General features: G+C 43.5%; 1 protein-coding gene across 7 annotated transcripts in view; it reads left to right on the top strand.

Annotated features, from left to right (window-relative positions):
• PTPRQ (protein tyrosine phosphatase receptor type Q) overlaps positions 1-12038 on the top strand; it is a 294193-nt gene that overhangs the window by 36116 nt on the left and 246039 nt on the right. For all 7 annotated transcript variants that reach the window (XM_033952701.1, XM_033952702.1, XM_033952703.1 and 4 more), the window contains 3 exons: positions 2417-2680; positions 7200-7460; positions 10288-10418. In XM_033952701.1, the coding sequence (XP_033808592.1) occupies positions 2417-2680; positions 7200-7460; positions 10288-10418 (656 nt within the window). The remainder of the gene's footprint in view (positions 1-2416; positions 2681-7199; positions 7461-10287; positions 10419-12038) is intronic.

The following is a 12038-nucleotide window of genomic DNA, read 5'->3' as shown; positions in this document are numbered from 1 at the left end:
GGAAGAGAAGAGAAGCCGGCACGCACACGTTAGAGCCCGGAGCATAAGTTCGCTACGGGCTGAAATCTCCAAGCCGTTTTTTTGGGGTTTTATTTAATGTTCATCAGCGGCAGATGACAGCTGGGCGGACCGCCCAGCTAAAAGGCCCTAGGGAGAACACTGGAGAGGAAGGCTGATCGGCCCGTAGATCAGGACGGCAACACGAGTCTATCACAGAGCCCGGAATGGGCTCCGCGATTGACTTGCGTTGCCTTCCTGAGCTACTGGTCGATCACGATCGACGCGTTGGGCACCCCTGTACAAAGGGATAGATTCACTAAGCAAACAGATCGTGTACCGAACGGTTTGCGACCCCTTAACGAGCAAATTTCCCTCCGGCCTGATTCACTTACCTCTCCTGTGATCCGCTTCGAATCTGTGCATGCAAATGAGGAGAAACGCATGCAGATTGGACAGCAACGTGATTCACTATACAAAATTTCACATCTGACAGAGCTGGCCGATCAATGGAAGAAGCGACTGCTGGAGAGCAATCGAAAACATCCTTCCGACTCTCCTGTTCTATTGAAGCCCTGCTCTCTGCCCTGTCAGCCCTGATCTCCTGCAGCCCCGAACGCCTCCTGCAGCCCTGATCTGCCTGTTTCGATCTTCCTGCCCCGGCTCTAGTGGTCCTGCACCCCTGGGCTTGCCTGCTACGAATGCCTGCCTGACATGTCCTCTCCTCTCCCCCGGCTCTGCCGCCTTCCCTCCAGTGCGAGCCTGCAGGTTTAAAGCAGGGCTGCACACCGCAGTGCAGCCCTGCTTTAAACCCACGGGCTCGCACTGAAGAGAAGAGGCTGCTGCTGCCGCATGGAAGCAGGAGAGTCAAGCCCGAACATGCCTGCCTGCCCAGAACACGTCTGCCCCGACTGCCTGTGCAAGGCTGTGGGTTTAACCCGAAGCAGGTTAAACCCACGGGCTGCAAAAGTTTAAAGTAAAAAAAAAAAAAAAAAAAAAAAAAAAAGTTGCAGCAGGGACGGGTCTGCACATGTGCACCGATCATGCATGCGTGAGCCATGCAGGTAGATGGGGACATTCCTCCGATCGCCCCATCTGCATATTTTTGTTTCTTGAATTCGTCGGACCTTCCCGGATCGGACCCGATCGGGCAGATTAGTGAATCCTGGCCAAAGTATACAGTATATATATACGAGATGGTGATAAAAGGACTGTAAAAGTGTGACAAAGTATAGGTGGTTGGGACTTTGATGTGGTTATGATGGTCCCGTGGTAACCCTTGCCTGCCCTGTGTCATTTTGGTTATAGATCTGAGCACATCATATTTAAAAAAAATTATTTTTTCAAAACATTATTTTGAATGAGGAGTGGATTTGAGGGGTTGGTTTTTTTTTTTTTTGGGGGGTGGAATGCAAAGATGAAGATTCACCTAGAGCAGGGGTAGGCAATTCCGGTCCTCGAGAGCCACAGGCAGGTCAGGTTTTCAGGATATCCACAATGAATATGCAAATCCTTCTCATACATATTCATTGTGGATATCCTGAAAACCTGACCTGTCTGTGGCTCTCGAGGACAGGAATTGCCTACCCCTGACCTAGAGTGATTAATACCCTTGCACCAGCTCTGATGGACTAAACCAGGGGTCAACACCTTTTTATAGCAAAGAGCCAATTTATCTAAAATGTTTGACCCATGAGGTATAAAGAGCCGCAAGGTGCAGATTCTCTCCCGTCCAACCCCTTGCAGATATCTGCACATCTCATCTCTCTCTCCTGCTTCTTTCTCAACCCATAGCCAGGAAGATTCTCTCTCCCGTCCAACCCCTTGCAGATATCTGCACATCTCATCCCTCTCTCCTGCTTCTTTCTCAACCCATAGCCAGGAAGATTCTCTCTCCTCTCCAGGCTCAGACCCTTTAATCTCCTTCCTAACCCCGCTCCCACTGGGCTTGCCGAGGTACCTGGTTGTCCAGCGGGAGTCTTTGTGGCAGGAATGCAGCCCTCACGCTCCTGCTTCCTCACTGCTGCCTTCCAAAATGGCTGCCGCAACCTCTTGCGACAGCTCATGGTCCAACAGGAAATACCGTGAGCAGTTGCAAGAGGTTGCGACAGCTATTTTAGAAGGCAGCTGCGCGGAGACAGGAGCGAGAGGGCCACAAAGATCCCCGCCACAAAGATCCCCGCTGGACCATCAGGTACCTCGGTAGGCCCAGGAGGGAGATTGTGGGATTGGGAGGGAGATTAAAGTGTTGGGGCCTGGAGAGCCTCAGCCACATGCAAGAAGAGCCACAGGTTGCCGACCCCTGGACTAAACCAAGTAGCTAAAATCTAGCAGTAAGTAGGTTTGCGGTAACTTAAAAGAAAGGACATTTTGAAGTAACCTCAAACATTCCATGTTTTCTTTTTAAAATTCGATATAGATGTGAGTCCACCAAGCAAAGTTTTTGTTGAAGACGTGGATGAGGAGAGCTTGGTACTTCACTGGGAAACCCAACATACGGATCCCGAATTCTACATTCAAGTGACATCTATCGCAGGCGCTGAAAATAATATAAATTATACAGTGAAACACAAGAATTCACTTCAGATCAAATCTTTAATTCCAGGGATGACTTATGAAATAGGAGTGGCGACAGTGCAAAATGGAAACATGAGTGAAATGAAGACCACTATACAGACATTAAGTAAGAGAATGTTCCAGAAAATATTCATAGATCTGTCCACAGTTGGTGTAAAATATTGCTTTCCTTTCTTCATGGGATCTAAACATAAGATTGTTTTCTAAAATTTGTAGATATTAGGATGCTAATATTCAAAACCACTTATACGTATTTTCAAAACCTGGTGCCGCTCTTATATGAGCGTGCTCCTTTATGAGATGTCAGTTCCCACTGAACATCCTGCAAACTATGGGCCTGATTCTATAAGCGGCGCCTACGTTGGGGACACCCAGCGATGCCTAACTGAATTCTGCGTGAAAATTGGTTTTAATTGGTTTAGTTGCTGTGGTAATTGACCACGCCTTTAGAAACCAAATTTAAAAAGCAATTAATTTAAGTTGCATGCGGAATACCATGTGGCACCTAATAACACCTACGTCGAGGTGTCTATTGGCGCCTAATGACATCTACCTAAAAAGTAGGTGTGGTTAGGGGCAGAGAATAGGTGTGGTTGACTTAGGCATTGTTAGGCGTCTCTGGCAGACGCCAGTACTTTAGGCCAGGAAAACCTTGGCTTAATGTAACAGTGCTTCTACCTAGCTCCTGCTTAGACACTGCTAGGCTTGGTTCTATAAACGGCATCATGCGGTTGATTGACAGCTGTGCCAATGGGCATTTATAATAGAATTAAGCCCTATGGGTTTCCCCCCAGATCATTTGTATTTTACAAAAGGCTCTGCATTCAGAGAGCTTTTGATAAATGGCTTAGTGAATGATTTTAGCTCATGCCCCTTTTCCCTTCTAGCTGAAAGCAAGTTACACTCAGGTACACTAACCCCCTCTTCTGTTAAACTGCGCTAGCAGTTTGTAGTGCAGAGAACCATGCTGAATGGCCATTGCCGCTCCCGACGCTCATAGGAACTCCATGAGCGTCGGGAGCAGCGTGGGCCAATCAATGTGGCTCACCGTGCTAAAAACTGCTACAGTTTAATAGAAGAGGGCCTAAGTATTTCCTGTCTCAAGGCTCGCAATCTAAGTTTATATCTGAGTAATGGAAAGTTAAGTAACATAGGCGTTCTTTTACAAAGTGCACTAACTGATTTAGTGCGCACTAAAAATTATCACATGCTAAATGCTAACGCTTCCATAGAATATAATGTGCGCGTCAGCATATAGCGTGTGTTAAATTGATTAGCGCGCGCTAAATCGACTAGCACCTTAGTACAAGAGGGGGATAGTAAATGACGGCAGCGAAAGACCTGAATGGTCCATTCCGTCTGCCCATTAATCACACTCATTATTAATTCATGGTTTAATTGTCCTCCTTTGGCATATTGGGAACATAGACCACAGAAGTCCGCCTGGTACTGTCCATAGGATCACAAGGGATCAACAGCCAGATTTGAACTGGGTTTCACTGGTTTTTAGCCTGCTCCTCTACCCATTCGTTTGCCCCTCCAACTCTATGTCAGAAACTGCGCATGTCTAGAATTGAACGCTCCTTTTCCTATCTAAACAATTTGTGCACAATCAGAAATTATGTCTGGAAATGGATGACAAAACCAATTTCACTGTTGAATCCTTTTAAGTACGTTTCAAAGTTTGTTTGTTTTTTTCATTTTAAGTTTCACATCTCTCATATTCTTGGCTTGTTTTTATTTTTAGAATCCTCTGCTAGTAATTTGCAGTGTGGTATCTCTTTCCATTTTCTGTCTGAAGCTCGTTGTTCACCAGTTTTCCTTAGGTATATATTTATTTTCTAAGTAGATCATAAGAACATAAGAAGTTGCCTCCGCTGAGGCAGACCAGAGGACCATCCTGCTCAGCAGTCCGCTCCCGCGGCAGCCCATCAGGCCTAATTGCCTGAACAGTGTTCCTGACTAATTTTGTAACTGCCTCTAATCCTCTAATCCTATCCCTATTACCTACCTCTATTCCTATCTGTACCCCTCAATCCCTTTGTCCTCCAGGTACCTGTCCAGACCTTCTTTGAAGCCCTGTAGCGTGCTTATGCTTATCACATCCTCCGGTAGCGCGTTCCATGTATCCACGACCCTCTGGGTGAAAAAGAACTTCCTGGCGTTTGTTCTACACCTTCCCCCTTTCAATTTCTCTGAGTGCCCCCTTGTACTTGTGGTTCCCCATAATTTGAAAAATCTGTCCCTATCTACTCTTTCTATGCCCTTCATGATCTTGAAGGTTTCTATCATGTCTCCTCTAAGTCTCCGCTTTTCCAGGGAGAAAAGCCCCAGCTTCTTCAGTCTGTCAGTATATGAGAGGTCCTCCATACCCTTTATTAGCTTAGTTGCTCTTCTCTGTAAGGAGTACAATACCAAGTTATACGAACTAGTTAGACTAGAGAGACACCACGATGGATCGTTCTTGTGACTAGCTTAGATGGTTGTTAGTGTAAGGGGCTTCTGGCTAAAGGAGGTGAAGGTGTCTCCAGAGGGCACTGGAACTCAGAAAATAATGGGAAAAATGTGCCAGGTCAATAAAGAATCCTGGTGGACTGGGGGAGCCAAAACCTCAAGGTCTAAGTTGAAGTAAAAACTTTCAGGATCTCTTGTGGACACCAAAAAGGCAATTCTATAATGGCCACCTAAAGTTAGGCGCCGAACCCCAGCTTCTTTATATGGAGGGACATTTTCAAAAAGGATGTCTAAGTCCAACTTGGACGTTCCCCACAAGACGTCCAAAGTCGGAGGTGGAGAAACGTCCATTTTTTAAACCATTGAACATCCAAATTTATTTTTTTTTTAAATAAATTGTCTGCTTTGACGTCTTGGATGCCAGAATGTCCAACCTTAGAGATTGCCTAACTTTATTCCCATTTTTGACCATGGAAACATCCAAGTTGAAAACATCCAAATCTAGACCATTTGGATGTGGGAGCTGGCAGCATTGTAATGGACTGGCCACACAAACAAGCCAACAAAGAAGTGGGGCACCTTAGAGGGCACTGCTGTGAATGTCACCAAGAGCAATGTAAGGAAATTCTTCTTTACGGAGAGGGTGGTGGATGCCTGGAATGCGTTCCCGAGAGAGGTGGTGGAGAGTAAAACTGTGACTGAGTTCAAAGAAGTTTGGGATGAACACAGAGGATCTAGAATCAGAAAGTAATAGTAAATATTAAAGGACTAAGGCCAGTAGTGGGCAAACTTACAAGGTCTGTGTCTGTATGTGGCCGTTTGATGGAGGATGGGCTGGGGAGGTCTTCAATGGATGGGAGGGTGTAGATGGACTGGAGTGAGCTTTGATGGAGACTTCAGTAGTTGGAACCTAAGCACAGTATCGGGTAGAGCTTTGGATTCTTGCCCAGAAATAGCTAAGAAGAAAAAAAACCAACAAATGTTTAGATTGAATCAGGTTGGGCAGAATGGATGGACCATTTGGTTCTTTATCTGCCGTCATCTACTATGTATATATAATATACCCTCTAAAACTCACCCAAAACCTGCTGGGCTCACCTGTCTACCGCCCCAATAGCCCTTATGGCTGCAGGTGGCACTTATATGGCAGAATAGTAGGTTTTAGTGTGTTTTGGTGGCCTCACGCTTTCCACCATAAATGTACTGGTTAGAGGAGCTTATGGGCCCTCCTCTCTATGGCTCATTAGCCCATCCACCAGGATATTTAAGACACCTGTGTAATGCTCTACTAACCTTTCTTATTCCAGATGCTGCTGTTCTAGAGACAGGTATATACTTTTCATTTATATTTTGGGATGGGGTGGGAAATGGTCATTAGTTAATCCCTCCAGTAGTCATCTGATCAATTTGGGTTCCTTTATGACACTTAGATGCTTTGAAAACAGGTCTAGCTCAGAATGTCTAAGATCCTTCTAGGATGTCTTGGGAAAGATTCGATTATAGGTGTAGGACGTCCACTTCTAAGCACGTCTAAAACCCGTCTATAACATGCCCCCTGGATCTTTGGTCTCACAGTGGCTAGAACACTTCACAAGTCATCCAGAAAGATGTAAAGAGTCAGCACTTGGATGTCCCGGTGAATAGGACGACCAAGTGCTGACTTATGACGGTTTTTGGCCGTCTATTTTTCAGATTTGTGTTCCAAAATTTGGGTGTATTTCTGAGATGTGCGCAGAAACTTATTGAATAGCAAGCTCAGAACCATCAATAATTAAGTTCTAACAATTCCCAAAAGCTGCTCACGGTTTTACAGAACCGGACCTAAGCACACCTAACTCAAGCACTGGCATTTACAGCTGGTTTAAGTCTGATGCCCAAAGGTTAAGTGCGGAATCTGTGCTTAGACACTATTCTTTAAAGTGTCTACGCTCAAAGGAGAGTTTGGTGTAGTGGTTAAAGCTACATCCTCAGCACCCTGAATTGATAAGAACGCTGGAGTCCTTATCACGGTGGCCGGCGCTAGAAATGCTACCGCAGCTTTATAAAGTTGGGGGCAACAAAATTACAAGAAAAACGAATAGGAAAATGGGACAGATCAAATTATGAAAAAACAAAAGTATTTCGTATAGTTGATAACTAACTCAACGTATGCTGTGCTTTTTCCTTTTCAGAACCCAGACCAGTTCAGATTGTGATCCCCTATGAACTGCAGAGCGACTCTGCGGTTCTCTTTGTCCAAATGCCAGACACTGGGAGGTTTGATGGTATATTCATTAACAGCAAGGAGGGACCTCATACAACTGTGCTTTTAAAGAATGATAGGAAAGTGAAAATCGACAATCTAACTCCTGGCATGGAATATAATTTTGCTGTTTATACAAAAAGCAGAGACATGCTCAGTTCCAAATATCGAGTGCCTGCAGTAAAGACATGTAAGCGACTTAAGTAACCAACTTTTTTCATTCCTAAATTTGAACCTTGAAATGCATATTGAAACGATAGCCTAGCATTTACATGGAACTTGCGAAATGTCAACAGATAAGCATAATTTGGCCTTCTGTATGCATGAATTCTCTTATTGTTCTGGTCACAAGTAGAAGAGTCTTTTTTTGTGGCTGTGACACCATGATTGCACCAAAATAAAATTGTATGACCTCCCCCAGAGGTGCAAAATAATAGAAACATAGAAACATGATGGCAGATAAAGGCCCAACAGCCCATCTTGTCTGCCCATAATGATGCATCTATGGAGAGCCCACCTAAGTTGCTACCCCAAACATGGGTTGTGTTACCTCATGTGGGATTAGGGTTACCAGATTTTACGTTAGTAAAATCTGAACACCCTAGATCCGCCCCCAAGCCCATCTGGGTCCACCCATCTCCCCAAGTGCATCACTCTGTATTTATTTACATTGAATTTTAATTACCAAACATTAGACCATTTTTCTAGCTGTTGCAGATACTTTTTTAATGTTTTCCTCTACCTCTGGAGTGTCCATTTTGTTACAAGTCTTGGTATCATCCGCAAATAGGCAAACTTTACCTTCTAACCTAGGGGTAGGGAACTCCGGTCCTCGAGAGCCGTTATCCAGTCGTGTTTTCAGGATTTCCCCTATGAATATGCAGATCTATTTGCATGCACTGCTTTCAATGCATATTCATTGGGGAAATCCTGAAAACCCGACTGGAATACGGCTCTCGAGGACTGGAGTTCCCTACCCCTGTATCTAACCCATTGGCAATGTCTCTCACAAATATAGCCTTGAAGTAAGCCTTGAAGATGTACACAGGCAGATAGAAAAATTAAAAACAGACAAATCACCGGGCCCGGACGGAATCCACCCAAGATTTGTAACAAAGAAGACACTGAAGAGGGAGTGGAAAATATGAAAAAGGTTCTGGCAACTAAAATTCAATGCAAAGAAATTCAGAGTAATGCATTTGGGGATTAATAATCGGAAGGAACCGTATATGCTGGGAGGTGAGAAGCTGATATGCACAGACGGGGAGAGGGACCTTGGGGTGATAGTGTCTGAAGATCTAAAGGTGAAAAAACTGTGTGACAAGGCGGTGGCTGCTGCCAGAAGGATGCTGGGCTGTATAAAGAGAGGAGTAGCCAGTAGAAGGAAGAAGGTGTTGATGCCCCTGTACAGGTCATTGGTGAGGCCCCACTTGGAGTATTGTGTTCAGTTTTGGAGACCATATCTGGCGAAGGATGTAAGAAGACTTGAAGCGGCCCAGAGGAGGGCAATGAAAATGATAGGAGGCTTGTGCCAGAAGACTTATGAGGAGAGACTGGAAGCTCTGAATATGTATACCCTAGAGGAAAGGAGTGACAGGGGAGATATGATTCAGACGTTCAAATAAATGAAGGGTATTAACTTAGAACAAAATCTTTTCCAGAGAAAGGAAAATGGTAAAACCAGAGGACATAATTTGAGGTTGAGGGGTGGTAGATTCAAGAGCAATGTTAGGAAATTCTACTTTACGGAGAGGGTGGTAGATGCCTGGAATGCGCTCCCAAGAGAGGTGGTGGAGAGGAAAACGGTTACTGAGTTCAAAGAAGCCTGGGATAAACATAGAGGATCTAGAATCAAAAAATAATATTAAATATTGAAGTAAGGCCAGTACTGGGCAGACTTGCACGGTCTGTGTCGGTATATGGCCGTTTGGGGGAGGAAGGGCTGGAGAGGGCTTCCGTGGCTGGGAGGGTGTAGATGGGCTGGAGTAGTTTTGACGGAGATTTCAGCAGTTGGAACCCAAGCACAGTACCAGGTAGAGCTTTGGATTCTTGCCCAGAAATAGCTAAGAAGAGAAAATTTAAAAAATTTAAATTGAATCAGGTTGGGCAGACTGGATGGACCATTCGGGTCTTTATCTGCCATCATCTACTATGTTACAATGTATTGAACAAATCTTTATGAGGACCTGCCAAAACCTTTCTGAGATCCCTCGATATCCAGGGATGGATTCTGTCCAGTCCCTTTCCTTTGTCCACCTTCAATTTTTCAAGTTGTTCATAAATACTTTCTTCCGTGAATGGTGTAGTATCCATTCCATTCTCATATTTTATTTATCTTTAAAGCTTTTAGCTCGCTTAAAACCAAAGCGGGTTCCAAAAATACATACAAAAGTCATAAAACATATATCATTCTTCAGTAAACAATAAAATCATATAAAACCATATACTGTATTCTGTATCCAATATCCCATATGTATCTTAGACCAAGGGCTCCTTTTATGAAGCTGCATTAGCGGCTTTAGTGCGCGTGACTTTTAATCACGTGCTACCCCTGCGCTTGCCGGAAAACTACTGCCTGCTCAAGAGGAGGTGGTAGCGGCTAGCATGGCTGGTGGTTTAGCACGCGCTATTACGTGCGTTAAACCGCTAACGTGCCTTTGTAAAAGGAGCCCCAAGTTACTAATCCAAGAAAACACGTCAACATGCATTAATGCCAGTTAATGTGCAATATCAATTATATTCATGCAAATTTTGCCAATACTACCAAACATTTAGGTCTAAATCAAGTAGAATATTAATGAGTTCCTTCATTGCACTCGCTATTGTGATGCCTAAATCTTGCCACCAATTTATCGAATTGTCCCCATAATCCATAGGCTTGCATATTAAATTGAAGATGAATAGGAAAGTTAGTCATTTTATAAGCTTCTGATAGAGAATGTGCAATTCATTTTGTGTGTCAGAAGTGGGAATAGCTGTTAAATTATTAACAGTAAACTGCCTCACCTCTTATGCAGGTCTAGCAGTCCCATTCAATGTGCGTGAAGATAAGGTTACAGAGAACTCAATACATATTGTCTGGGACCGAGCTGAAGGAAGCTTCGAATGGTATGAAGTGACATGCACAAACTGTATAAATGGTTTTCTAGTAAGTAAAAAAAAAAAATAAAGCATCATTGTTGTATTAATATAGAGTTCTAATAAGATCATCAATAAGGTTGCAAAAATGTTGGGTTGTAATTAAGATAACGGTTCATGCAAAAATTGCTCTAGTTAAAATTTTTGCAAATAAAGTTCTTTGATTTTTATATTGTACAAAATCTTGAAGAATCTAGAATTTGTTAGAGATATGGTCCTACATACTTGCAGTTCGTCCCTGGCCTCTGTGATTCATTCTGATATTACAAGGCCGTCCTGTAGATGGAGCTACCAAAGTTACAACATTCTAATTGGACAGAAGAGGCTCCTCCCCACTTACATATCTTGGTAGTGCTACTGGATATCCCCCTGGACCACCTCAGAGCTGGGAGTTTTGTGGGCACTGATAATATTCATAGTTATACCACCAAAGGAACCTTAAAAAAAAGTATCCCTTCAACGATCTCATGAGATATCAATTCAACAGAGTAGAGAAGAAGAGATGCTTTCACCTGGGATATTTCCAATTGTAGACTTCATTCATAAATGCCTCTAGAAGAAAAAAACCTACTCTACAGGGCCAGTGTTTTGGTACCTGAAAGCGTGCCTTCATCGGGAGTCACAAAGACAATTGCTATCACATGTGACGATTGCTCAGTCTTTCTCAGTGCTCTTAAGACAGTCACCAAAGCATTGTCTCCTAACCTGCAAATGGAACTGGTTGGCTAAGTGGATAGAGCACTCAATATCAGCCATAGCCATAGAACTTCCAGGGGCTGCCAAAGACCCAATTATTCAGTGCTGATGCCAGTGGCTTTCGGCGAAGGCTTTCAAGGGGATTCAGTAAATCCCCAGCTCTGCTGCCCTGCTTTTTAATTTATTTTTTTTTGCTTACTTTTTGCTTGATGCAGTTTGATTTGTTGAGTAGGCAGCCTGCTCATCCAGTTGAACTGCATCAAACAAAAACTAAACCAAAAAAGCAGGGTTCTTGGGCTAGGACCGGGGATTCTCTGAACCCCTGAAGGCCCTGACAGAACTAATCTGAATTTCATTGGCTGAGCAGCATCTGCCTGTTGCCTGCTCGACCAATCAAATTCAGAGCAGTGCCCTCAGGGCCTTTAGGGGGTGGGGTGAATCCCCTGATGGTCCTGACTACATACCACTGGCTGGTGCCTAGATATGGCCTGATGATGACTATCTGGGTCTATTTTAGCTAGTGGTGATAAACATTTATTAAAGCACTGACCATTTCCAGCTATTTTATGAAGTTTATAAGATATATTTGACAGATGAATATGGATATGTTGGGGCATAGCAAATTATTTAAATTGGTTTGGGACCCGTTGACATCCTTTGTTACTTCAACATAGTTGAGTTTGTTTAAATTTTTTTGTTTCTTTTTACACATGTCCAAGGGGGGGGATATCTGTTTAGTTATTCTTTGATTAATTTGTTAGATGGGAAGGGATATTTTTCTTCTGTATGGTTATTGATTGAATTTAAGTGCTTGTGTTGTTTATTAATGTCAAATATCTTCTAGCACTTTGTATTAGTTTGGAAAATCAATAGATTTTTTTTTTATAAAAAAAAGACAGTTGTTAACCTCTAACGCAGCCAAATTTTAGGTGAA

This window comes from Geotrypetes seraphini, chromosome 7, assembly GCF_902459505.1.
Source record: "Geotrypetes seraphini chromosome 7, aGeoSer1.1, whole genome shotgun sequence".
Classification (NCBI taxonomy): Eukaryota; Metazoa; Chordata; class Amphibia; order Gymnophiona; family Dermophiidae; genus Geotrypetes; species Geotrypetes seraphini.
The sequence above is the reverse complement of the archived record's forward strand: the minus strand, read 5'-3'. Positions and strand labels throughout refer to the sequence as shown.